General features: G+C 53.7%; 2 protein-coding genes across 2 annotated transcripts; both read left to right on the top strand.

The window, feature by feature from the left end:
- The first annotated feature begins 3,094 nt into the window (after nucleotides 1–3,094).
- Nucleotides 3,095–20,557, top strand: Wdr90 (WD repeat domain 90). Its single transcript, XM_038326537.1, is given in 43 exon segments — nucleotides 3,095–3,388; nucleotides 3,488–3,664; nucleotides 3,746–3,881; nucleotides 3,884–3,904; nucleotides 4,026–4,196; nucleotides 4,413–4,527; nucleotides 4,621–4,688; nucleotides 5,053–5,147; nucleotides 5,217–5,375; nucleotides 5,377–5,436; nucleotides 5,789–5,857; nucleotides 7,223–7,333; nucleotides 7,408–7,553; nucleotides 7,633–7,690; nucleotides 8,703–8,821; nucleotides 8,912–9,073; nucleotides 9,153–9,283; nucleotides 9,351–9,467; nucleotides 9,813–10,048; nucleotides 10,221–10,360; nucleotides 10,532–10,662; nucleotides 11,770–11,900; nucleotides 12,179–12,340; nucleotides 12,456–12,584; nucleotides 12,774–12,889; nucleotides 13,617–13,657; nucleotides 13,845–13,976; nucleotides 14,213–14,407; nucleotides 14,642–14,739; nucleotides 15,147–15,249; nucleotides 15,427–15,548; nucleotides 15,688–15,847; nucleotides 15,939–16,129; nucleotides 16,445–16,613; nucleotides 16,694–16,805; nucleotides 17,147–17,318; nucleotides 18,565–18,687; nucleotides 18,804–18,978; nucleotides 19,088–19,218; nucleotides 19,296–19,439; nucleotides 19,512–19,631; nucleotides 19,744–19,828; nucleotides 20,172–20,557. Coding segments are annotated over 43 exon segments (5,682 nt in total). The 5' UTR covers nucleotides 3,095–3,115; the 3' UTR covers nucleotides 20,348–20,557.
- A 266-nt stretch (nucleotides 20,558–20,823) lies between these two features.
- On the top strand, nucleotides 20,824–26,424 carry Rhot2 (ras homolog family member T2). Its single transcript, XM_038326538.1, is given in 20 exon segments — nucleotides 20,824–20,976; nucleotides 21,062–21,120; nucleotides 21,207–21,288; nucleotides 21,390–21,433; nucleotides 22,312–22,365; nucleotides 22,732–22,784; nucleotides 22,861–22,969; nucleotides 23,069–23,170; nucleotides 23,305–23,403; nucleotides 23,494–23,602; nucleotides 23,678–23,798; nucleotides 24,046–24,130; nucleotides 24,199–24,344; nucleotides 24,428–24,528; nucleotides 24,602–24,732; nucleotides 24,845–24,925; nucleotides 25,075–25,161; nucleotides 25,163–25,198; nucleotides 25,297–25,499; nucleotides 25,713–26,424. Coding segments are annotated over 20 exon segments (1,866 nt in total). The 5' UTR covers nucleotides 20,824–20,939; the 3' UTR covers nucleotides 25,840–26,424.
- The last annotated feature ends 11 nt before the right edge of the window (nucleotides 26,425–26,435 follow it).

Consider the following 26,435-nt stretch of genomic DNA (forward strand, 5'->3'; position numbering starts at 1 on the left):
CTTGAGAGTGTTGGTGCCTTGGGGAACCCAGGGGGATGTGTGTTGGGTCCTGTGTCTGCTTCTATTGTTCTCAGCCTCAGACTCTGTGATGCTCAGAATTGGACTCAGGCTTTATCATGCAAAGTCTGTGTTCTACCAGTGACCTATATCCCCAGCCTTCTGCTTCTTACCACTACTTCTTCCTCTTCCTTTTTTTTTTTTTTTTGGTTTTGTTTTGTTTTTTGATTGTTTTGTTTTTCAAGACAGGGTTTCTCTGTAGCTTCGGAGCCTGTCCTGGAGCTCACTCTGTAGACCAGGCTGGCCTCGAACTCAGGGAGATCCACCGCCTTGGCCTCCCGAGCGCTGGGGTTAAAGTGCGCCACCACTGCCAGGTTTTTTTGCTTTTTGTTTGTTCTTCTTCCTCCTCCTCCTTTTTTTTAAAGGAAAAATCCCTCAGAATGATCTTTCAATTCTTTTTTTTAAAGATTTATTTATTTATTATATATACAGCATTCTGCCTCCATGTATGTGTGCAGGCCAGAAGAGGGCACCAGATCTCATTACAGATGGTTGTGAGCCACCATGTGGCTGCTGGGAATTGAACTCAGGACCTCTGGAAGAGAAGCCAGTGCTCTTTAACCTCTGAGCCATCTCTCCAGCCCCCCCCTCCTCCTTCTTTTTGAAACGGTCTTGATATGTAATCTAAAGACATGTGGCACCCGTCTAGAACTTTTGATCCTCCAGCCTCCCCAGTAGCTGGGATTATAGACTGGGTGTCAGCATCCCCTTGTGATCCCATCTCTTTACTCTTGGGGGTAAGTAGCAGGAGTTACAGCTTTGTCCAGCTCTCCTTTGTTTTGTTTTGTTTGTTTTTATTCTTGATATAGACGGCTGGCCTGGAACTCACAACTCCTGGGATTAAAGGCATGCCCCATCATGCTGGGCTTAACCAGGGTGATGGGGCCCTTGACCAGCTCACTTTGGAAGTATGTAGACCCAAGCTATCCCATCTGACTCTACTACCTCTTTTTGGCAATTGACAGACACCAAAATCAGATCCTAAGAGTCAGGTGATGCTGGCTATAGGTACAGGGTTGTGTTTTTGTTTTTTTCCTGCCAAGTAAAGAATTAAATAGCAGGAAAGGAGTGTTACCAGAAATCTTGGTGATACCTAGTCTCCTCTTGGGGTTCTTAGTTTCATTAATATTAGAATCTAAGAGGTCAGGCAGGCCAGGCAGTGGTGACACGCACCTTTAATCCCAGGAGGCAGAGGCAGGTGGACTTCTGTAAATTCAAGGCCAGCCTGGTCTACAATAGGCTCCAAAGCTACAGAGAAACCCCATCTCAAAAAACAAAACAAAACAAACAAAAAAGAGGTCAGGCAGGAGGATCTCTGTGAATTTGAAGCCAGTCTGGTTCCGCAAAGTGAGCTCCAGGACAGCCAGGACTACATAGAGAAACCTTGTCTTAAAAAAATAACGGCCACCAACAGAAGCTCAAGAACAAAGAAGGGTTTGAGAATGTTTAGCCTTTAGAAGAAAACCCCCAGGGCAAGCAAGCTGTAAATAAATCTCTGAACTGCAGGGAAGGTAGGAGGAGAAGGAAGAACAAAAGCTTTGCTGTTGCAGATAAGGCAGAGAAGGTCAGCCACTGGCATCTGCAGACCACAGTGGGGTGGCCCAGGCCTTTAATATCTGAATTCCAGGGGCTGACACTGAGTTCAAAGCTAGCCTGGTCTACATAGCAAGTTCTAGGACAGCCAATGCTGTATAGATTCTGTCTCAAAAAGTTGAAAAAGAACAAGGAACCCAACACGTTAGTTGAGTTTTAGAAACATGGTCTCTGGCTAGCGCCTGAAAGAAAAAGCTCCCCTGACTGAGGCCTCAGGAAGGCTGGGTCAAGCCTCACACTGGCTGGGCCGGTACAGACTGCACTAAGGGACAGGAATTCTAAAAAGGAAGAAATAGCACTTTATTGTAAGGTGAATCCTAGGGGTGGTTCCCTGGCCAGGTTCCTGACACAGGATTAATTAACCCGTAAGCGGGGAGACTAGGGCATGTCTCCACTTAGAGGTAGAGTTCATTCATTTTTTTTAAAAGATTTATTTATTTATTATGTATATAACATTCTGCTTCCATGTATGCCCGGACGCCAGAAGAGGGTGCCAGATCTCATTATAGATGGTTGTGAGCCACCATGTGGTTGCTGGGAATTCAACTCAGGACCTCTGGAAGAGCAGCCAGTGCTCTTAACCACTGAGCCATCTCTCCAGCCCCTCATTCATTTTTTTAAAATACTTTTTTTTTTATGTGCATTTCTATGAAGGTACCAAATCCCCTGGGACTGGAGTTAGACAGTTGTAAGCTGCCGTGTGGGTGCTGGGGATTGAACCCCTCTCCTGTGGAAGAGCAGCCAGTGCTCTTAGCTGGCTGAGCCATTCCTCCAGTCCTATAGTCCATTTTACACAGGGACTGAACTGGACCGGGACCCTAGCCCTAGACTGCAGGTCCTGCTTCCTCCTCTCTCAAATCTGGTTGTGGGATATTGTGAAAGATGTCTCAAGGGTCTTTGTGTATATGCTGAACCTGTGCTGACTGTAGTTGTTTGGCATCCTAGCCCCAGTGGGCACTGGTAACTTGCTTTCCTGAAGTAAGGAGACCCAGAGTAACTGGGTGCTGATCAGATGCCTCCAGAGGGTTGGAAGGCAGAGATGAGGCCCCGCCTGGATGGACCGGGGGTATGAACAGGCCTCCGCATAACCTCTTCTGCTCACACACAGGAGAAAGGGTTCAGCCCCTCAAACATGGGAGGCCTCAGAGAGGGTTGGCGACCACCCATACTTAGCACAGCTGCGGGTGACCTGGGTGGCTGGGCGTGGCCACAGGCCCAAGCAGGAAGCGACAGCAGTGGGAGTGGCCAGGGATAGCCCAGAGAAGCCTGGGAACACTCTAGAGGGCGGGGTGTTGGGGGGGCTGCTAGGCAACCGGGTGCCACGCAACCACGGGAGTTTCTGTGCGTCGCCTTGGCGGAAGTGACGCGACGTTGCCACGTTGCCAGGCGGCTGTTGCTAGGCGCCGTGATGCGTGTCTTGCGTAGGACAACGTCAGCTGAGGCGGGAAGCGCGAGCTGTAGCGCCATGGCTGGCGGTAGCGGTGCCTCGGCGCGCTGTCGTCTGGTCTCGCGTCCCGGGAGTCCCGGGTCCGAGGTTCCCCCTGCGTCACTGACTATTCGTCGCGCGGAAGCCCGTCCCGCGGGCGGAGGCGAAGGGGCGCGGCGCGCTGCCCAAGACCGGTGCTCAGGCGGCCTTCCTTCTGCAGCCTGGCAGCACCCATTTCTCAACGTATTCAGACACTTCAGGGTGGATGAGTGGAAACGGTCCAGCAAAGAGGGAGATGTGGCCATGGTGACGGTACGGGCCGGAGGCCTTCCTGCTCCTGAGAAATCTTCCGGTGGGCACTCTTAAGTATCCCCCAGCTTTGCGCTGTTCACAGCTCCTCTCTCTTTGCAGGACAAGATCCTGAAGAGCGCCGTGTATCGCATCCGTGGATCGGTCTCTGCCAGCAACTACATCCAGCTCCCTAGAACCAGCACCCAGTCTCTGGGGCTGACTGGGCGGTACTTGTATGTGCTTTTCCGGCCCCTGCCTACCAAGCACTTTGTCATTCACCTGGATGTGTCCACCGAGGTGCTCAGCCTGGAAGGAGGGCTGTGTGTTGCTGCCTGTTCCCTCGAAACCTCCATCTAATGACCTCACTCTGCCTCACAGGACGGCCAGGTCATCCGTGTGTCTTTCTCCAACCTCTTTAAGGAGTTCAAGTCCTCTGCCACATGGCTTCAGTTCCCCTTTGTCTTCGAGACTAAGACGCCCAGAAGAGGTGGAGACACCTGGTTCAGGAGGGACAGCTTGAAGGCCTAGGACGGGATGGTACAGGCCCGGTTGGGCTTGTGTGTGGCCCTGAGGACGGCTGGGGTCTGGGGCTGAGAGGGTGCAACTATGGAAATGGGGAAACAAAACGATAGGTGTTGAGCTTGCACCTGTCATTCAGACCTGGCAGGGGTAGCGCCTCCTAATGCCCGCTGGACCTGCCTGCAGCTGGACCTGCGTGACATTCTGATGGTCTACCTGAGCCGACACTATGGCCACCTTAAGAGCATCAGGCTGTGTGCCAGCCTACTAGTCAGAAATCTCTACACCAGTGATGTGTGCTTTGACCCCGGTAAGGCCCACACTTCATGCCCAGTCCTAATCAGAAGGCTGGAACCCTTCCCTGGCAGATCAGAGCCACACACCAACGCCCCCAGTTCTAGAAAAAACATTGGGGTGGGCTGGTGGCCCAACATTATACTAGCAGATGCCTGGGTTTGCAACTTGTCTGGGATGGGAAGGGATAGGACAAACTCCCCTTGATCTAGAACAGCCCTGACCATTGTAGCTGTCACCGTCACTGAGGCCCGGCGTGCAAAGTTGCCTGTCAACCCTGTGCCTCGAGAAATGGCCTTCCCAGTGCCCAAAGGAGAGAGTTGGCATGACCATTACATCCACATTCGGTGAGCAGTTCTGAACCTCTGGTGGTGAGGCGCCAGGTGACCTTCAGCCCCCATATACTGATTTTGCCTCTGCCTGTGTTTGCCACCCATGAGGTTTCCAAGCGATGGCTCAAAAGCGCCTTATAAGCAGGTTGAGAAGAGCCGTTCCCCTCCACAGGCAGGTAAGCTTGTGACACTACACAGTGCATACATTGGTGGGAACAGGATCGGGGATCCTGAGAAGGGTTCAGTAGTGTGGAGACTATAGCTGGTGTGTGCCTGGGGCAGCCTGGAGGTAAGCACAGAGAAGGGCCTAGCCAGTGGTCATCTGAGCTTCTAGAACCACTTTTAAAGTCTGAGCAAGTGGTATCTGATTCCCAGGCTTTCCATTTGGGAGGGGAGCTGCAGGGTCTTGGGTAGAGTGATGGCAGCATTTGTGGTGTGGCATCTATAGAATGGGTGAGGGAAGCCACCTCTTCTGCCCTGTACCTTTTCTGACCTCTGGCTACTCCCCTCGGACTCTTTACTCTGTTGTGGTCTTCCTAGGGCGTGTGTCACGGTGCCTGCCTCATCCAAAGGTCTTTGGCAAACCTTTACAGAGCAGTAGGTCCCCTGTGGTCCAGATATCTAGTCCCATCTTGGTGAGTGCACTCGGGAAAGGGCTAGGGAGTGGTGGCCCTAGGGTGCTGATGGCACACGTTCTGCTACAGCCCTGCAAGGTCCCCTCAGTACCCAGACTCCTTCCAGATGTCAGCCTGACCTACAAACATCCAGAGGTCTCCAGTGTCACTGCCTCCAGCGTCCCTGGCCAACATCCTTCCGCCTGGGACGAGACCACCGATGCCCACGCGGTGGGCGGTGGCAAACATTGTGCTGGCCAACAAATCATCTGGGGTGCCCATGGCCCTTGAGGACCTTGGCTCCTGTAAGGTGAGTGCCCAGCTGAAGGCTTTTGGGCATTAGTGAGATGAGGTGCTGGCCAGCCTGAGGCCCTGAGCTGTATTCACAGTGGACGGGCCTCTAATCCTTCCTGCATTGAGCAAGAGACCTTGTAGATGAATACAGAAGGGTTTGTTTTTGTTGCCAGCTCTAAGGGTCACCCCCAGATAGTCACATGACATTTATGGAGGCTTTACCACTACAGCCAGAAGACGACTGCTAACAGGAGCCCCCCTACCCTCACCCCGTACCCAAGCTTTTCTATTAGAGGTAGCACAGGTGGGGGCATTTGCAGGGGCTGGAGTGTCTTCCTCAGATCTCATTTTTCATTTTCCTATTGCAGCTCTTCCTCCCAGACCCAGTCCTGAGGCTCAAGGGAGTCATCGGTTTTGGGGGTCACAGCACCCAATGGGTGAGGCTTTGAGGCAGTTTCCAGGCCATTTCTCAGTGGGTGGCAGGAGTGAGTTGTTGGAAAGAACAGATTCCTAGTCCTGTCTTGGGCACTTTCTTCCCTGTGGCCCTTAAGAAGCCCTGCCCTGCTCACATCTGCCCATTCCTGTGTGGGCAAATGTGAGTCAGGTCATGGGTGCCCCTATTAACTTGGCAAGGTCTGACAGGCAGTGGCTGGGTCAAAGGGCTCCCAAGGACTCAGTAGCTCTGGGTTACATCTTTTTTTTTTTTTACCTTTTTAAAGATTATTTTATGTATGAATGTTTGGCCTGCATGTATATATGTGTCCCATGAATGTGCTGGGTACTGGGGAAGTCAGAAGAGAGTATTAGATACCCAAGAACTGGAGTTATCTATAGTTGTGAGCTATCATGTGGGTGCTGGGAACTGAACCCTGGCTCTCTATAAAAGCAACAAGTGGCCGGGCGATGGTGGCGCACGCCTTTAATCCCAGCACTCGGGGGGGCAGAGGCAGGCGGATCTCTGTGAGTTCAAGACCAGCCTGGTCTACAGAGCTAGTTCCAGGACAGGCTCCAAAGCCACAGAGAAACCCTGTCTCGAAAAACAAAAAAAAAAAAAAAAAAAAGCAACAAGTGCTTTACACTGCTGCCCCATAGTCTCCAGCCTCATAAATATTTGTTTATTTTATGTGTGTGTGCCTGAACATATGTACGGTTACTGCATGTGTGCAGAAGCCCACAGAGATCAGAAAAGGATATCAGATCTCCTGAACAAGAGTGACAGGCAGTTGTGAGTCATCATGTGGGTGCTTGGAGTGAGTAGAACTTGAGTCCTCTGCAAGAGTAGTAAGCCCTCTTTGCTACTGAGCCATCTCTCCAGCCTGCTGAGTCTTTAGACTTTCTTGAGTATGGGTCTCTCTGATCCAGACTGGAACTGTTGGAATTGGGTGTGGTATGGAATACTGACTCCAGTACGTGCAATGGGCTTCTAGGCAAAGCCTCGGTTAGAAAGGAGTAGTATTTCTCTCCTTCCTGCCCACCAAGGACCCTGGGCACTCAGCAGTCCTTTCTGGGCATGTTCTCTGAGTCTTTGGTCTTTTGCTACCAAGATCACCAGTCTCTTATGTTGAAGGGCCTTTAGTTGTCTCGACAAATGCATGTAATAGGGGGACAGATGTGTCTGTGGGTGGCCAGCTGCCTCATGTGTGTGTCAGCCTCCCCTTCTAGTGATTTGTATGCTAGCCTTCCCTTATACGTGTGAAGTATGTGTGTGTCTTTGCGTGTGCGCGTGTGCCTCCCCTTCTAAACAGTCAAGAGGAACTTGACTGGGTTTCTGTGTAACTTTGATTCTGTCCCTTATGTGGTAGGCCCTGTGGACCAAAGATGGCATGGCTGTTGTCTACCCCTGTCATGCAGTCATCATCGTCCTACAGGTTGATACTAGACAGCAGAGATTTTTCCTTGGCCACACAGACAAGGTACATGCCTCTTGGGCCTGGGTGGGGAGAGGTGAACTGCAGGCCATGTACACTTCCTCTTTATTATCCTCCAGGTCTCTGCCCTGGCCCTTGATGGGAATGATGCACTGCTAGCCTCAGCCCAAGTGCAGCCTCCCAGCATGGTGCGTCTCTGGGACTTCCAGACTGGAGGATGCCTGTCCCTCTTCCGCAGCCCGCTGCACACCATCTGTTCCCTCAGGTGCAGTGGCCTTGGGGCAGGGCAGCAATGGGAGTAGGGGGTGCCCAGAAACTGCTGACATCATCTTCCACATCTACAGCTTCTCTGGCAGTGGGGCGCTCCTCTGCGGTGTGGGCAAAGACAGACATGGAAGGACGGTAATGTGTCAATACACCTGGCACAGGAGGTAGGGCCTGTCACTTGGACAGTGAGCTCCAGCCAGCATCTGGTTCCAAAACTCTTGTCTTTGTTTCTGTTTATTAAAGTAGAATTTATGCCTTGCTTTGAGGTGGGGCTAGAGAGATTACTCAACAGTTAAGAGCACTGGCTGTTTTTCCAGAGCCCCTGGGTTCACTTCCAAATACCCACATGGAGGCTCACAACTGTGTGGATCCCCAGTCCCAGAGGGATCGGATGCCCTCTTCTGGATTCTGTGGGCACTGCACATACATTGGTGCACAGACATACATTTAGACAAACACTGATATACACAAAATAAAAATAAAATATTTTTTTTTAAAAAAGAGAATCGTGACGGGCTGGGTGTGGTGACACATTCCTTTTGTCATCCCCCCACCCCCCAGACAGGGTTTCTCTGTAACAACAGCTCTGGCTGTCCTGGAACTTGAGCTGTAGACCTGACTGGCCTTGCACCCACAGAGGTCTTCCTACCTTTGCCTCTTAGTACTGGGTTTAAAGCCCTATCACTGGGGAGGCAGAGACAGGTGGGCATGTGTCTAGGCCAGTCTGGTCTACATAGTGAGCTCCAGGCCAGCCAAGGCGACACACTCCAAATCTGTATTTAAATGCTCAGTGCTGTCAGAGTTGCAGGCATTTAGCGCTCTGAAGTGACCCAGTGTTTCAGTGTGAGCTACCTCTGGCTTTTTTCCCTTGAATGGTAGGAATTTAATCCAGGGCCTCACCTGTTAGACAGTAGCCTTGCCGCTGAGATCTATACCTGGCCTCAATCAGGTTTTGTGTATATTTTCAGGCAGCTACAGCTGCACACTGCAGACTTGACATTTAGGGACAGATTTCTAAGTCCGGGGAAAGCCTCCGGCTGTTGAGGGGCTATGGCCTCAGCTAGTCCTTTCAGTTCAGGGCAGGGCCAGGCAAAAATCTCACAGGGCTTGATGTCTACACCTGGAGTTCATTGTGGGTTTGTTGCAGGTGGTAGTGGCCTGGGGCACAGACCAGGTGGGCCTTGGTGGTGAGGTAGCAGTCCTTGCGAAGGTGCATACTGACTTTGATATTCAGACCTTCCGGATTGCCTCTTTCGATGAAACCAGGTGACGTGACCAGGCAGTATGGTACCGGGGCAGGGTGTGTGGGGCCTTGACGCCCCCTGCTCCACATTGCTTACTCCTCTGTGCCTACAGGATGGCCTCATGTGGTCGGGGCAGTGTACGGCTGTGGCGACTGCGGGGTGGTGCTCTCCGTTCCTGTGCTGTGGACCTAGGAGAGTATTGTGCACTGGAACTCACTGACCTCGCCTTTGCACATGCCCTGGATGGCCCCTGGGCGCCCTCGGACAGCATACTGTGAGTCCCCGCTGTCGTCGTTACCCTGCCCACTCCGTACCTTGAGTTCTCTGCCTCACTTCTTACCTTCCTTGGGCAGCTTTGTGTGTAGCCATAGCGGCCACATCCTGGAGATTGACCATCAGCGCATGGCTGTGCAGCACATCCGCCGCTTGCTGCCCACACAGTCCCCTGGGGTTCCGCTCACTGAGAAGCAGAACTTCAGCTTGGGTAGGTGGGCACCCCGTCCCTGGGGGAAGTGGCATCACATTGAGGTGCTGATGCCTGCCCTTTCCAGGGTCCGGCATTGCCATCAGCAGCCTCAGTGTCTCTCCTGCCACATGTGCTGTGGGCTCAGAGGATGGCTACCTGCGACTCTGGCCCCTGGACTTTTCCTCAGTGCTCCTAGAGGCTGGTGAGACCGCAGATATCTACTTATCCTGGCTTGGGGAGGGCTCCCTGCCACAGGGGAGGGTGGGGTTCTCTGGCTCTGGTTTTGGTAACACTATTTCTGGTCTGGACAGTGAGTTGAGAGGTCAGGGCACTGTCCTGAGCCTGACACCTATCAATACAGGGGTGGCTGCAGGCTGGTTTCTCAGGGGCTTTGGGGGCAGTGGCTAGTGGGCAGGATACTCTGGTGACCTTGGCAGCCGTAGAACAAGTGGTTGGTGTCTTGGGGACCTCAGTGTGGTGTGATATTTCCTGGAGTTAGTTCTGAAGCTTGCTGTGCCCCAGTCCTGCTGACCCACCCTTCCCACAGAACATGACGGCCCTGTGAGTTCAGTCTCCTTTAGTCCCGATGGCCTGCGGGTGCTGTCCACCACTACTTCAGGACACCTGGGCTTCCTTGATGTCCCCTCCCGGGAGTATACTGTGCTGGCACGCTCCCACATGGCACCAGTGCTGGCGCTTTCTACAGAACAGAACCGGAGACAGTTGGCCACTGTGTCCTTTGACCACACTGTCCGTATTTGGGACCTGACTACCCTCCAACAGGTGGGAAAACAGCAAAAGACAGGTAGGGATAGGTCCAGATGCCACACAAAAGGGCTGTGGGTAGGGGGGCCCACAGGGATTTGGTCCTTCCAGCCCAATGTCTGGAACTTAGTATTAAAGTCACCTAGGGTACTCTTTTCTCCCCCCCTTCATGGTGGCCTCTTCCCTCCAGCTGTATGACTTCTCGTCCTCTGAGGAAACCCCTTGTGCTGTTGCTTTCCACCCCACACTGCCAAACTTCTTCTGTGGCTTCATCAGTGGGGCTGTGCGCTCCTTCAGCTTGGAGAACTCTGGAGTCCTAGTAGAACACACGTGAGTGCCCCTCGGGGAGCAGGGCTCACAGACATTAGCAGTGAATGTAGAAGCTGAGGAGATCTGCGGGATTCCAAGTGGGGAAGACCCTTTGCAGGAAAGCCAGTGCCACCATGAACCCCATCTTAGCTCCCAGGACCAAGGTCAGTGAGTGTCCCATGTGTGGTGCAGGCGTCACCGAGGGGCCATCACCAGCCTGGTCATCACCCCTGACGGCAGATTCCTGTTCAGCTCCTGCTCTCAGGGCTCCCTGGTCCAGTACAACTGTGCTGTCTCCCGATGCTGCGTCCTACGTGTGGCAGGTCAGGCTCCTAGCCACTCACTGGTTCCAAGGCACTGCAGAAACCTGTCTTAGTTTGCTTTCTATTGCTGTGATAAAGACCATGACCAAAAGCAGCTTGGGGAAGAGAGGGTTTATTTCATCTTACAGCTTACAATCCATCAGGACAGTTTAAGGTAGGAACTGAAGCAAACGCCATGAAGGAGAGCTGCTACTGGCTTGATCCCCATGGTTTGCTCGTCCTGCTTTCTTACACAGCCCAGGACCACCTGCCCAAAAGTGCTACTGCCAAAATGGGCTCTCCCTTGATTAATCAGTCATTAATCAAGAAAATGTAGTGCACACCTATAATACCCACACTCAGGAGGCAGAGGCAGGTGGATTGCTTTGAGTTTGAGGTTAGCCTAGTCTACAAAGCAAGTTCCAGGACAGCCAGGGCTGCTACACAGAGAAACTCTGTCTTGAAAAATTACCAAAAAAAAAAAGGGGGGTTGGAGAGATGGCTCAGAGGTTAAGAGCACTAGCTGCTCTTCCAGAGGTCCTATCCTGAGTTCAATTCCCAGCAACCACATGGTGTCTCACAACCATCTGTAATGAGATCTGATGTCCTCTTCTGGTGTGTAGGCATACATGCAGGCAGAACACTGTGTACATAATAAATAAATCTTTAAAAAAAAATCAATCACTATGATGTATCACATAAAAAGAAAAAACGTCCCCACAGAATTGCTTACAGGCAAATCTAATAGAGGCATTTTCTCAATTTCCTCTGCCCAGAAGACCCTTGCTGTGTCAGGTTTCCAGGAATATCTAACCAGAGCAGGGCCATTGCCTCCACTCTTAGGGCATATGTTATGCCATGTGCTTCCTCACAAGCCAAGGGTCAGTAAGGGTCTGTGCCTACTCCGCTGTAGAAGGTGGGCAGCCTGGGCACCAGGAAAATGACTGGAAGAGACCTGTTAAAAGGGCATCTATGCCTCTGGTGAGCCATGTGATCATGGCCTATGAGGACTGGCAAACTGAAGTGCGTGCTCTGTGGAAGCTATAGAGGGCCAGTGCATGCTGCAGGGGAGACGGGATTAACTGTCTCCTGTCACACCTGCTGACCCACCGCCCTGTGCTGCTACAGCCAACATGGTATGTCAGGATGGCGGCCACAACCCCAATATCCTGGCAGTCAGTGGAGACAGCTGCCGGCTGGCCTTTGTGGGCCCCTCTAAGTGCATGGTGACAGTCATGGAGTCAGTCTCCTTGGACGAGGTGAGTGTGGGAGCTCCTGGGTCACGGGTTCTACTTGGCTAGAAAGATATAAAGTGGTCCAGGAGTAGGGAAGAGGCTGCAGCTCCTCAGGCCCAGGCCCAGGACTACCTACTATGTTAAGGGGGTTCTGGGCTCACCATGCTCTCAGAAAGGTCAGCTTCCTATGTAGGGGTTATGTCTGGGTGCCCAGGTGGGTGCTCCTGAAGCCACTTTCCTCCCAAGTTCTGGGTGATGCCACTAAACCTGCAGTTGGAAGCTAGTGGTCACTTGCCCCCCAGCTACTACATGTTGATATCAGCACCCTCAACCTGGCCAGCAACCACCTGGACTGGGCTGTGGCCGTCTGCTTCAGCCCTGGGGACTCAGACCATCTGCTGGTGTCTACATCCTCTAACAAGGTTGTGGTACTGGATGCTGTGTCGGGACACACTATCCGGAAGGTGAGTCATGGGACTACGGGCAGCTGGCCTGCTGATCCTTCCCTGTTCCTGCAGCCTTGCCCCCAGTGCCCACTGTGCCACCGCAAAGGGGCGTCTTTGAGAATGCCTCCTCTAGTTTTCCAGTGTCCGCTCCAGAGCCTGCTCCTCCCTGGCTCTTAGTGAGGATGCTCGTTTGCTGCTGGCAGCCACTGGCCGGACCATTACAGTGTGGGATTATCCAACACAGGCGAACCCCAGCTGCCAGGTATGTGCTGAGGGCAGCAAGAAGCCATGGCTCCCCATAGGTGGCTGAGGAGACTCCTGGAGGACCAAGTGAGGGAAGGCAGGAGCTAGAAGGAGGGAGGCCAAATGCTTTACCAGGATACCTAGATACTGGGAGTTCAGAATCCTAGACATGCTCTGGGTCCCTGTGTGTGATGCTTGCTGTCCCTAGGTTTACATTGGCCACTCAGAGCCTGTGCGTGTTGTAGCCTTCACCCCTGATCAGCAGCAGGTCCTCAGCGCGGGGGATGCCATCTTCCTCTGGGACGTCCTGGCCACCCCTGAGAGGCAAGTGTCTGCCCTTCAACATGTCTGTGTGTGTTGGTGGGGTTGTTTTTTACTCTTTGGTCTTCTCAGGGGTCCTGCCACCAGTTCCCAAATAAATCACAAACAGAGGTGTATTCTTAATTATTAGAAATGCCAGGCCTTAGCTTGGCTTGTTTCTAGCCAACTTTTCTTAACTTAAATTATTCTATTTTTTGCCTCTGGGCCTTTTCTTACTTCTGTACATCTTGCTTTCACTCCATGGCTGACTGGCTGCCTGGGTGGCTCCTGGTGTCCTCCTCTCCTTCTCTTGCTCCTTCTTCCTTTTTTGTTTTGTTTTTTCGAGACAGTTTCTCTGTAGCTTTGGAGTCTATCTGAAACTTGCTCTGTAGACCAAGCTGGCCTGTTTCTGCCTCCTGAGTGTTGGAATTAAAGGCGTGCATCTCCACTGCCCAGCCCTTCTTTCTTTTTCTCACTTCTCCTTCTGTTTATTCTCTCTGCATACCAGCCCCACCTATCCTTTCTCCTGTCTCGCTATTGGCCGTTCAATTCTTTATTAGACCACCAGGTGTTTTAGACAGGCAAAGTATCACAGAGTTAAAGAAATGTAACATAAAAGAATGCAACACACCTTTGCATCATTAAACAAATGTTCCACAGCATAAACAAATGTAACACATCTTAAAATAATATTCCACAATGTGCATGGGCCTTTTGCTGGCTGCCTCCTGACACCTTTTCTTGTTCTCAGTGACCAAAGTGAACCTGGGGCACCTGCAGTCCATGAGGCTGGTGAGTGACCCAGGCTTAGCTGGCAGAGGAGGGTATAGCACTGTTAGTTGGGTGGAGCTGACACTGGGTTGGGCAGATGGCACCATCTCCTCTCCCATGCCTGATATGTCTATCATCACCACAGAGACTGTCTCCCTAATAGACAGATCTAATATGCCCAACCCTGATATGGTCTTTCTATCTCTAGGCTCCAGTGTAGGACAGCTGGAGGACCTGGCATCTGGGGCCAGTGGACTCCCTCGGCAGCAAGTGCCCATACCATCTCAGGCATCACCACCCCCACTGAGTATCCATGACAGACCCCTCGAAGGCAGTGCTGGTAAGGGCTGGAGTCCTGGGCAGGTCTGGACTCAGTGTGTGCTTTGATGCTGATTCTGGGGTGGTGTCAGGCCAGGTAGCTGTTTCCCTCGTCTTCTTTCTTTCAAGACAGGATCTTACCATATAGCTCTGTAGACCAGGCTGGTCTTGAACTCACCGAGATCTGCTTGTCGGGATTAAAGGCATGCACCACCATATCTGGCTCTGTTTCCCTCTTTTTGTTGGTCCTAACCCTAGGCACCTTTTCCTTTTCCACATCGGATGAGGAAGGGCTCTGTGAGGAGAACCATGATGTTTCTGAGGCATTCCTCCAAGCCCAGGCACCGACCCCACCTGTGCTTGGAGAGGGAGAAGCCAGTGGAGCTGGGGATGGTCCTCGGGAGACTGAAAAGGGTTCTTGGGCACCAGCTGTAGTTCATCATAGCCAGACAAGTAAGCAGGGGGCCACAAGCAAGGATTGAGGCCTCAGTCAGGACAGTTTGGGGGTTTGTAGTAATCTTACCTGAAAGATGAGTTGAGGTCACCTCCAGGACCCTGGGAATCCTGGTATACCTGCAGTGGGTGGAAAACAGCTCTCAGCCTAGCAGGGTTGGGGGGTTTGTGTCTGGGGAGGGGTCTCAGCTGGTAGTAGTTTAGTGCCCTTTGGTCTCCTTCTCCTCCTGTCAGGTGAATGGAGCCTTCGGAGAGTAAAGACTGGGCTCCCAACCCGTCCAGATTCCTACAAACACTTCACAGCTCGATATAAGGCCTCTACACGGGTCAAGGTCAGCGGCACACCATGCTGCCACTCTCGGGGTTTCTGAGTATTCCTCTCTGGTGACCCTGGGCCCTCTCAGTCTTCCCCGGGGTCTCTTTTAGGTCTTGTTCCCAGAGGATAGCTTTCATGCCATCCTGCACCCACATACCCACCATTCTGTGGCACATATGTATATACTCAGCCTGCTGGCGCTCTGCTGAGCCCACCTCTGTTTCTTCAGTGCTGCCCCTCCGGGGCCGCTCCACACCCCAGGATCGAGTCCTAGTTCTTATGGCTTCCACGTGTCCCACCTATCTCTGTATCGATACCCTGGGTCCCTTACCTGACCACTCTGTGTGTCTCCAGTCAGCTTGCCCATGTAGTTTTGGGGCCAGCTGTGCTGATTATCAGCTTTCTGGGTCTGCTTCCTTGTAGAGTGTCTCCTACCCTCCTGTTGGCAGGGAGCAGCTGCGACTGAAGACTGTTGTGGGCTACAATGGAAACGGGCGGGCCAACATGGTCTGGAGGCCCAATACAGGTAAGGCTAGAGTGCCCAGTCTCATCCTCTAGGGCGGGTCCTCATAGCAAATGGACGTGAGATATCAGTTGAATCTTCTAGAGTGCAGCGCACTGGCACATGCCCTTGTGATGCCAAGGCCCCGTGAGGTCTGACTATCAGCGGTGACAGGAACCTTGACATTTTCCCTGCCTACAGGCTTCTTTGCCTACACATGTGGTCGACTGGTGGTGGTGGAGGACCTGCATTCTGGCACCCAGCGACACTGGCTTGGCCACCCCCAAGAGATCTCTACTCTGGCGCTCAACCAGGATGGCCAGGTGCGTGTCCATGGGCACAGTGTACAGCGGACTTAGTTCTAGCTCAGCATGAAGGGCACTGTCCTAGCTTCTCCTCCACTTAGCAAGGGCTGGCGTACGTAACGACTTCCTCCCTGACCACCTACCCTCCTGCTTGCAGGTCCTGGCCTCTGCCTCCTGCTGTGGCGGCACAGCTGCCCTCTGCCAGATCCGCATTTGGGATGTCCCTAAGGGCGTCTGTCAGCACCTCCTTTCCCACCATGACACAGCTGTGCAGGCTCTGACCTTCTCCCCCGATGATGAGTTCCTTTTGACCCTGGGTAGGTGGGTTTGGGGAGGCGGAGAAAGGGCAGCCTTCTGAGGATCTCTGGTGGCCGGACTGTGCCTGACGTCCCTGTTTTGTGTCCCCAGGGGACTATGCTGACCTCACCCTTGCCCTGTGGAGTATGGCTACCTATGAACTCCTGTCATCCACTCGCCTCCCAGAGCCTGTGCATGGGGTAGCCTTCAACCCCTGGGATGCCAATGAACTCATCTGTGTGGGCACAAGTGCCATTACCTTCTGGCTCCTACAGCACCATGGGACAGATACCAGCTTCCAGGTACCAGACTGCTGGCTGAGGTGTTTTCTTTTCTTTGCTTTTTTATTCTAATTTTATTTCATGTGCATTGGTGTTTCACCTGCATGCGTGTCTGTGTGAGGGTGTCGGATCCCCTGGAACTGGAGTTACAGGCATTTGTAAGCTGCCATGTGTTTGCTGGAAATTGAACCTGGGGCCTCTGGAAGAGGAACAGCTAGTGCTGTTAACTGCTGAGCCATCTCTTCAGCCCTGAGGTGTTTAATGGGCAACTTCAGAGAATGGAGTCTGGTTGCCTTAGGGCATCACTGACCCATAGCCATACTTGTGCTCTGTCAGGTACATCGGGAACCAGTCCCTGAGGAATTGGGGGCTTCTGAGTTGACCTCACTCTGCTACGGGGCCAGCCCCCTGCTCTACTGTGGCTCCAGCTCTGGCCAGGTCTGTGTCTGGGACACTGGCACTGGCCGCTGCTTCCTGGCCTGGGAGGCTGATGAAGGCGAGATTGGTGGGTGCCCAACAACCTCTATGACCCCCTCTATGTCACAGCCTGGGGGGTGGGTATCTCATGCCCGCCCTGTCTCCTAGGAGTGCTGCTGTGCTCGGGTTCAAGACTGGTCAGTGGCAGTAACACAAGAAGGCTGCGTCTTTGGGCTGTGGGCATTGTGCCAGAGCTGAGGCGCAAGGGTTCAAGTGCCAGGTGAGCTGCCATGGGCCTCTCGCCTGCACTATTCCCTTGCAAAATTTCAAGTCCTTGTTGGCTCCTGCAAGCCACACCCCTTCTGTAACACAGCTCTCACATGAAGGCTGCCCTACATACCTGTCATCAGCTGGGTCCCTCCTTGGGAATACACTCAGGCATAGCATGGGCCTTGCAGGCTGCATACCAAGGAGGGATGGGCTTGAAGCACCTGCGCTTTATAGGGTCCTGGTTCCTTTACCCATGAGAACACAGCACCAGATGACTGCTGGTTTCTCCACCTGGTATACTCGGCTGGCTCGTGTCTCCAGCCTCAAGACTCCTTTCCCCTATCCTTTTAGATCCAGTTCTGTGTTCATGGAGCGTGAGCTGACCCTGGATGGGGCTGTTGTGAGTGCCAGCTTTGACAGTAGCATGGATATGGGTGTAGTGGGCACCACAGCTGGCACACTCTGGTACATCAGCTGGACAGAGGGCACTAGCACCCGCCTCATCAGTGGCCACAGGAGCAAGGTGAGCCTGCTGGGCTGTTAAGGAAGACACCACCCCAGGCAGGGCAGGCTAGGGCAGCAAGCCCATTTACTATCCTCCTCCTACACCCTAATATCTTGTCTTCAGCTGCTAGTGTTCTTAGGGAGACTCAAGTGAACCCTCTTAAATCCAGGCATTGTTTATATCTGTTATGGGCCTGATTGACTCTGCAGTGTTCTAGATCCTTGCTAGTGTTTATATTTTACTTTTCTTTCTTGTAACTTGTTGAAGAGCCCACATCACCTGCTTAGCACTTCCCAGAGGCTGCCTCTGCTAACATCATCAGAGTCCTACTGTGGAGTCCAGGTGGCAGGAGGCCCCAGAAAGTTCCGGTTGAATCTGCTCAGATCCAGTTGGAACTGGTCTGGGTGTTTCAGGTGTGGCCAGGCCAGTCAATTGATGGGAATATCTGGATTTATTCATGCCTGACAGTCATGTGATAGATAGATCCTGCATGTGGCCTATATCAGGCTTCCTCCACTGTCTATCAGATTTCCAGGTAGACAGTGTATCAGTGCGATCATCCTTCCTATGGCCAGTCTCCTCTTGTTCAAATAGCCAACATTCTCTCCCTCCCTCAGAAGTTTGGATCATAGCCCTTGAGCTGTGCTGGCAGTCCTAACTGCTTTCCAGCACTAAGGGTTGATAGGAATTCTAGACCCACAGGCCATGATATGAGCCTCACGAGCCTCACTGTTGGATCAGCTGAATGGAGCTGGAGATGGGGCTCAGGACCCCTGAGCAACCCCTAACCTTGAATTTTCTCCAGATGTGATGCATCAGTTTACACCGAATTCCATTGGTTCGTGGTGTCTGTGCCACCTTCCTCCAAAACCCCTGATTCTTGGTGCCCACAAAATACACACCTGTTTTCTCATCAAGACAGTCAACAGCCTGATGGGGAAAAAAGCCACAAAGCCATGCATGTCACAAGCACTGGAAACAGCCAAGTGTTTTGTGCTTTTGCTTTTAGTTTGTAGCCTGCTGGAGACACGTGGTCACATTATATATTTTAGGTTCTGACAATGTTTCCCATGGATTTCCAAGTCCCACCTACTGATGGGGTCATCCCCAAGTCTAGGGAAGTAGCATGTACGTTCACATGGAGATGGTTGGGCTAAGTAGGCTTGGGCAGAAGACAGATGTTCCTGTGTGGCAGCCTGGTCCTGGAGACCAGGGTAGGAAAGGCCCAGCTAGGCATCCCCTCAGCCATACTGGGCTCCGACAGGTGAATGAGGTGGTCTTCAGCCCCAGCGAGTCTCACTGTGCCACCTGTGGCGAGGATGGGAGCGTGAGGGTGTGGTCTTTGGCCAGCATGGAGTTGGTGATCCAGTTCCAAGTGCTGAACCAGGTAGGTTGGGAGTTCTGAGCGGGGATGGGATTTAGTGTATTCACAAAGTAGAGCCCAGGTCGTATGCTACACTCCCATGGGCTGAAGCCGTTGCTGTCACCTCCCTGGGACACCAGAGCTGCCTCTGCCTTGCGTGGACCCCCCCATCCTGTGGACACCGAGAGCAGCAGCAGGTGGTGGCAGGCTACAGTGATGGCACACTTCGAGTCTTCAGCATCTCTCGCACTGCAATGGAGCTCAAGATGCACCCCCACCGGACTGCTCTGACAGCCATTGCCTTCTCCACTGATGGTGAGGAGATGGGGCCACAGAGTGATGTGTCAACCTCATCCTGCCCACATCACACTTCAGGGCATGGGCTAGGCTCACAGGGTGGCAACCTAATCTCCATCTGGCACAGGTCAGACCATCCTATCTGGAGACAAGGATGGACTTGTGGCTATAAGCCGCCCCTGCACAGGAATGACCTTCCGTGTACTCAGTGACCACCAGGGTGCTCCAATCTCTGCTATCCAGAGCACAAGCAAAGAGGTAAGGCAACCTCAGGTGATGGCGGGAAGAGGTTTGGGGTGCTTTGGGCAGGTTCTCATATCCCTCATTTCTCCCAGTATGGAGACCTAGGGGTAGAGGGTGCTGACCTATGGCTGGCTGCGAGCGGGGACCAGCGGGTCAGCATCTGGGCCTCTGACTGGCTGCAGGACCGCTGTGAACTCTTGGAGTGGTTGAGTTTTCCTGCACCTGCCACCTCAGAGGTAAGAGCTCCCGGGGCATATGGGTGGGGATTGCGACCTGCACAGTTCAACACAACACACTATTTCTCACAGACTTTAGGCCTCCTGCCCCCCTCTCTTGCTGCCTTCTGCCCTTGGGATAGGGCGATATTGGTGTGCGTGGGCCTTGGTGCACATGAAGAGGTGGTCTTTTACAGCCTCCGCCAAAAGCAGGTTTGTGAGTTATGATAGAATTGCTGCCTTGGAGATGATGCACAGTCATAGAGTCTGGGCTGTGTCCCTAGCAGGAGTCCCCAGTGTCATGCTGTCTGCTGTCTTCCTACAGGTAGTGCAGAAGACACCGCTGCCCTTCTTTGCCATGTCGTTGAGCCTGTCCCCAGGGGCCCAGCTCATGGTGGTTGGATTTGCTGGTGAGTGCTGGTAGATACACTTGTGCTGTTTTGGGGAATGGCAAACTGGCTCACCTGCTCTTCACCTCTGTGCCTTGGGGCTCCCTCTCTATGAAGAGTGTGGAGACATAACCCCAAAGAGGGCCTAAGCTCAAGGCAAGGTGCAAGTTACCAACTGCAGCACCTGCGCGGAGGCCAATAGGACAGCTTTGATGGCCTTCGGCCATAGCAGGTTTGGTGATACAGAGATTGACCATGGTCGTGATTCCACTCAGCAAGATCCCCTGGTGCAGGCGGGGGCACAAGAAGATTGGGCATCCCTCTGGATGCTGCCTGGCCCTCTCATCCTGTCATCTGTCCACAGAATGCATGCTGAGGCTCCTAGACTGTGTGTCAGGGACTGCCCAGGACTTTGAAGGCCATGATGACTCAGTACACCTGTGTAGGTTCACCCCATCTGGCAGACTGCTCTTCACAGCTGCACACAATGAGATCCTGGTGTGGGAAGTCACCAGCCCTGAACTCTTGCTAGGAACATAGGCTGCGGATTGCTGCATGCTGAACCAGGATGGCTGGGACAGACTTCAGAACTACACTGTTTTGAATGTGTGAGGACATGGATTTGATCCCCAGAGCCATTCCAGAACACACAAAAGACAGCATACTGGGAAGGTTTTTCACACAAAGGTTGTTTTATTGTTTTTATTTTGTACAGTTTAAATAAATAAAAGCTGGCATTTGTTATATCGATACATTGTTTTATTATTGCCCCATAAATTGCATCTCTGCATCACTTCTGTCCTGAACTCAGTCTTGCCCCTACGCCCAGCTCTGACCTTTGTCCAGCCTTGCTAGCCACTGGCCTGTCCACCTGAGAAGCTTATTGGGTTCAAGGCAACTGGCTACACCACCTGCAGTGTTACGAGCACCCATGAGGCGGCGCCGACGCGTAGCTCAGCCACTGGCTGGTACTGTGCGGGCGGGACCGGAAGCTTGTGTGAGGGCGGGATTAAAGACAGGAAGTGTGGGGGCTTGAGCGGGGTGAAGGAGAGGGTTGGGATTGGGGTTAGGTCTAGTTGGTCAGTTTTGGGCTGGGAGGGGTGGGTTTGGGGTGCTGCTGCGGGCGGCAGCCATGCGGCGCGACGTGCGCATCCTGTTGCTGGGCGAAGGTAGGCGCTGGGGCCGCGGGTAGACGGGCAGGGTCGGCGTGACCTCGACAGCGCTCCTGACTACTGTTCCCCTTACCGCGCGCAGCCCAGGTGGGGAAGACTTCTTTGATCCTGTCGCTGGTCGGCGAAGAGTTTCCCGAAGAGGTGCGTCGGCTGGAATGGACACTCGGGGAGGATGCGAGGCTCTGGGCGTCCGGACTCCCCAGTCAATCCCAAACCACCTGTTGCAGGTCCCTGCCCGCGCGGAGGAGATAACCATCCCCGCCGACGTCACCCCGGAGAAAGTGCCCACCCACATCGTGGATTACTCAGGTATCCCCAAGCGCTGTCCCCTCAACCGGTATGTATTGGGCCTTCAGCCGGTTTGCACCGAACGCACCAGCCTCTCTACATCGGGTTCTCTTTCCCTCTAGAAGCGGAGCAGACAGAGGAGGAACTTCAGGAGGAGATCCACAAGGTGCGGTGCATCTTGAGGGGCCTTGGGTACTGAGCCCAATTCATTGGTCCCAGCTCACTGCCACCTAGTCTTAATCGGCTTCCTTTTCTGCGGAGCTGGATTAGGTGACAGGCTGTGCTTGACCCTGATAATTCTGCTTTGACCTTCAGCACTGGATGTTGTTGGCTTTCCTAGATCACAGCTTTCTGGGAACCAGGATCGGTCCAGTGCCTCCATTAGTGTTCAGGGAGAGAAGGGAGCCCCTTCCTTTGCTCCTTCCCAGGGTCTAAGGGGAGCAGATACGTATCCTCCACTGCTTCTCCTTGGACAATATGCTCCCTTTCCCCAGTGCCATGACTCTGTGCTGTAGTTTACTGCTCTGCTTCCCCAGGCTGTGGTGGGTGCCATCTTTTTTTTTTTTTTTTTTTTCGAGACAGGGTTTCTCTGCAGCTTTTTTTTTAGAGCCTGTCCTGGAACTAGCTCTTGTAGACCAGGCTGGCCTCGAACTCACAGAGATCCGCCTGCCTCTGCCTCCTGAATGCTGGGATTAAAGGTGTGCGCCACCACCGCCGGCGGTGGGTGCCATCTTAATTAGGAGTTAGCCGTTGCCCGAGCTGCCGTGTTTCTAAATGCAGCCCTTCAGCCCCTTTGTCCTATGGGTGCAGGCAGTGTCTCCTTGCTTTTGTCCACAGCATCCTTGCGTGTGGAGGGTCTGTCATAAGCACTTAGGGCAAAACTGTGCTGACTGGAGCCAGGGTGCTAGTGTCTGGGGTCTCTTGGAGAGTGCAGCAGGGAGAGGCTTGTTTGGTAAAGGTGGGCTTCCCAGTCTTCAGAGCCCCTGCACCCAGGACCTGCTAGAGTGGCAGCCTCTGATCACCCTGTGTCTTGCTTTTCCTTAGGCAAATGTAGTGTGTGTGGTGTACGATGTGTCCGAGGAAGCCACCATTGAGAAGGTGAGCCAGAGGGGAGCTCCTGTCTATTCTCAGCCCCTGCTGCTAGTGCCTGGCTTCGCTGACAGTTGACCTGGGCAGTACACAGTGGCTCTTGATCCCCAGTCCTCATTCCCAGCCTCATCTCTGCTGAGCTTTTCAGGGAGTCTCATACCTCTGAGCTAGGGACCCCAGCCTGCTTGGGGAGATTGCAGCTGTTGGGATCAGACAAGTCCCTCTCTGTCACTCACAGTCTCCCACCAGCTTCGCACAGGACCACAGCTGGCTTCCAGCTCTCCTCCAGTCCTAAAGCTTGGTTAGCCCCAGGTGGGGGAGCGTGGGCTGGTGAGCGTGTGCATTCTTTCCTCAAGCTTGCGCTTTGCTTTTCAGATCCGAACCAAGTGGATCCCCCTGGTGAACGGCAGGACTGCGACAGGGCCCAGGTGACCCGCAGGGCCTCAGCTAGGGGGACTAGGCCCACCTGCTCCCCATCCCCTGGTGATCATGGCCTCTCTCCAGGTTGCCCATCATCCTGGTAGGCAATAAGTCAGAACTGCGACCAGGAGTTACCATGGAGGCTGTGCTACCCATCATGAGCCAGTTTCCTGAGATAGAGACCTGCGTCGAGGTGAGCGGGGAGTCTGGGAAGACCCATGCTAAGACCCTGCAGCAGCTCTTCTGTATCCGTCTTAGATCCCTCCTTGATTCTGCCCCTACCCTTGTCCAGTGTTCCGCCAAGCACTTGAGGAATATCTCAGAACTGTTCTACTATGCCCAGAAGGCTGTTCTGCACCCCACAGCCCCCCTCTATGACCCCGAGGCCAAACAGGTGAGCAGTGGGTGAGGGCCACACATTTCCCCGAGACTCATCCTAAGGGCTATGTGTTCTGTAAGGAGAGCAAATGAACGGGAGCACCGGCGGGGTGAACAGGGAGAGGGCCACTTGGCGTTGTGTCCCTGCAGCTAAGACCTGCGTGCGCCAAGGCTCTCACGCGGATCTTCAGACTCTCGGATCAGGATCTAGACCATGCGCTCAGTGATGGGGAGCTCAATGCCTTCCAGGTGTGGTCCTGCCCCAAGACCCTAGCTGCCCACGTAAGAGAGGAATCAGGGGCAGCTGACTGACCTGAAGCCCTTTCTTACCGGAGGCAGAAGTCCTGCTTCGGCCACCCCCTGGCCCCACAGGCCCTGGATGATGTGAAGAGGGTAGTAAGCAAGAACGTGGCAGGTGGCGTGCAGGACAACCGGCTGACCCTGGAAGGTGAGGTGGACATCATCGTATGCCTCTGTGTGTGGGAGTGACCGGTCTGAGTGCGAGCCCTCCACCCTTTCACAGGCTTCCTCTTCCTGAACACACTCTTCATCCAACGTGGCCGTCACGAGACCACATGGACCATCCTGCGGCGCTTTGGGTACAGTGACTCACTGGAGCTGACACCTGACTACCTCTCTCCACCGTGAGTTGCAGGCGGGTGGGCAGCGGGGCTTATACTCTTGGGCCTCTCTGGGATTGGGAGGCCCTCAGCACTGGCTTCCTGATGGATCTACCTTGATCCTGCAACCTGGGACCTCTAGCTCATAGCCACCCCTTGCCTAACCCCAACCATGTGACCAGAGGGTTCAGTTGGGAATGCCTGACTACCCAGGCAGGTCCTGCATTGTGGCAGTCTGAAGTACACTACCCTGCCTCTGCCATCCCCACAGGCTGCATGTACCCTCTGGCTGCAGCACAGAGCTCAACCACCGCGGCTACCAGTTTGTGCAGCGGGTGTTTGAGAAGCATGATCAGGTGAGCACCGCTCCCCTTGCTCCTCGACACACCCCAAGCACGTGTCACCATAGCTCCTCTGTCTGCAGGACCATGATGGCGCCCTCTCACCCACGGAGCTGCAGGATCTCTTCCAGTGTGTTCTCAGTGGCCACCCTGGGGCCCCGAACTCTCACACACCAGTCCCCACTCAGGCTGGCCGGCTGCCCTTGCATGGGTATCTCTGCCAGTGGACGTAAGTACAGTGTGTGCCTGCCTGTCTAGTCCTCCCCACCCTTGCCTTACTCTTTTGAGCACCGTGCCTCCCTTCACCCCCAGCCTGGTGACCTACCTAGACGTCCGGCAGTGCCTTGCACACCTTGGCTACCTGGGCTACCCCACCCTCTGTGAGCAGGACTCCCAAGCACAGGCCATCACAGGTGGGTAACCACTTGTTCGGTCCTTGGGCCCCGACTCCCCAATGGTCATGCCCCTCACGTGAGTTCTTTACAGTTACCCGGGAGAAGAGGCTAGACCAGGAGAAAGGACAGACACAGCGCAGTGTGCTTATGTGCAAGGTGTTGGGAGCCCGAGGAGTGGGCAAGTCGGCCTTCTTACAGGCCTTCCTTGGCCACAGCCTGAGGGTGAGAACTGTGGTGGCCCCAGCCCTCTACCTGAGAACTCAAGGGGCAGGAAAGGTACCACAGGGAGCTCTGGAGCCAGCAAATCAAGACTTCTTTGCTACTGTCCACACAGGAAGCCAGGGAGCTCCCTGAGGAAGCCCCCATGTACACCATCAATACAGTGCGGGTCAGCGGACAAGAGAAGTACCTGATTGTGAGTGAGGGACCATGCACCCTGTCTTGGAGGGTAGACCTGCGACAGACACCCCATGTTCCCTCTTCCTTCTCCTAATGGAGCTGTCCCAGGGCGGCTGTCGGGGAACTGAGCCTTGGGGAAGCCCCTAAGGCTATTGTTTGTCCCAGCTATGTGAAGTGAGTGCTGATAGCCTGCTGGACACCTCTCTGGACACTACCTGTGATGTCGCCTGCTTAATGTTTGATAGCAGTGACCCCCAAGACCTTTGTGCACTGTGCTACCATATACAAGGCAAGTCCTGGCCTAGGGTCCTGTAAGGGCATCCCAGCTGCCACAGGCTAGCTAGAAAGGCCAGCAAGCTCAGCTCTCACTTGTTTCTTTCCTGGCAGCGCCATTACATGGACGGGCAGATCCCCTGCCTCTTCATCTCCTCCAAAGCTGATCTCCCTGAAGGTGTCGCCTCACCAGGCCTGTCACCAGCTGAATTCTGCCGTAGACATCGGCTGCCTGCCCCCGCCTCATTCTCCTGCTTAGGACCAGCACAGCCCGACACAGCTGTCTTTACCCAACTTGCTACCATGGCTACCTTCCCGTGGGTATACCTTATACAGCCTTAGTGTGGGGTCGCTATCCTGGGGCTTAGTCTGTCATCTGGGTACGAAGGTGTCAAGAGCTGCAGGGTAGGGCCTGTGATCCAGAGAGCTATGCTGGGTGGCCTCCTTTGGCCTGGCCTCTTGGCTGCTCGGGACACGGGTTTTCAGCAGTGAGCTTTTAGCACACACATGGCACATTCATGTCTCCACAGGCACCTGGTACACACAGAGCTGCACCCCTCCTCCTTTTGGCTCCGAGGAATGCTGGTGGCTGTTGGGACTGCGGTGGCTGCCGTCCTTAGCTTCTCACTGTACAGGGTCCTAGTGAAGAGCCGATGACAAAGGACCCATGAGCCTCTCCTGACCAAGGCACAGCACACTGTGGTGCCTTGTGGAGGCCTATGCGGCAGAGGAGTATGGGCTTTCAGCTTGGTGGTGTAATGGCTGTGTGGCTACAGGGTCCCCAGGACTGATGTGGGGTACCTGCTCAGGGACTTTGTGTCTAAACTTTGATTTCCGAAATCTCTTGCCCCCAACAGGACTGTGTTTTGCCCTGTCCTGCTGAGCCTAAGGGTGCAGGTTGGAGGGGATATTGTGTGGTAGGGGCTGGGCTGTGGGTAAGGAAGCCAGGGACCAAGACCAGAGGCACTCAGGGTACTTCCTGGTTCTGCATGGCCAGTAGGCATGTGGGGGACAAGAGGTGGTGGTCAGATTGGGAAGGGACCTGATAGTCACCGAGTTCCCACCTTTCTTTACGGTGTGGAGCTTTACACTACCAGCTGCAGAGCAAGTGGAATTGGGTTCCCTGATTAAACCTTACCTGTCTTTTCCAGCTCTTGGGTACTGGTGTCTCAAGGCAGCTTTCTTTCTTTCTTTCTTTCTTTCTTTCTTTCTTTCTTTCTTTCTTTCTTTCTTTCTTTCTTTCTTTCAAAAAT

Source organism: Arvicola amphibius, chromosome 4 (assembly GCF_903992535.2).
Source record: "Arvicola amphibius chromosome 4, mArvAmp1.2, whole genome shotgun sequence".
NCBI classification, from domain to species: Eukaryota; Metazoa; Chordata; class Mammalia; order Rodentia; family Cricetidae; genus Arvicola; species Arvicola amphibius.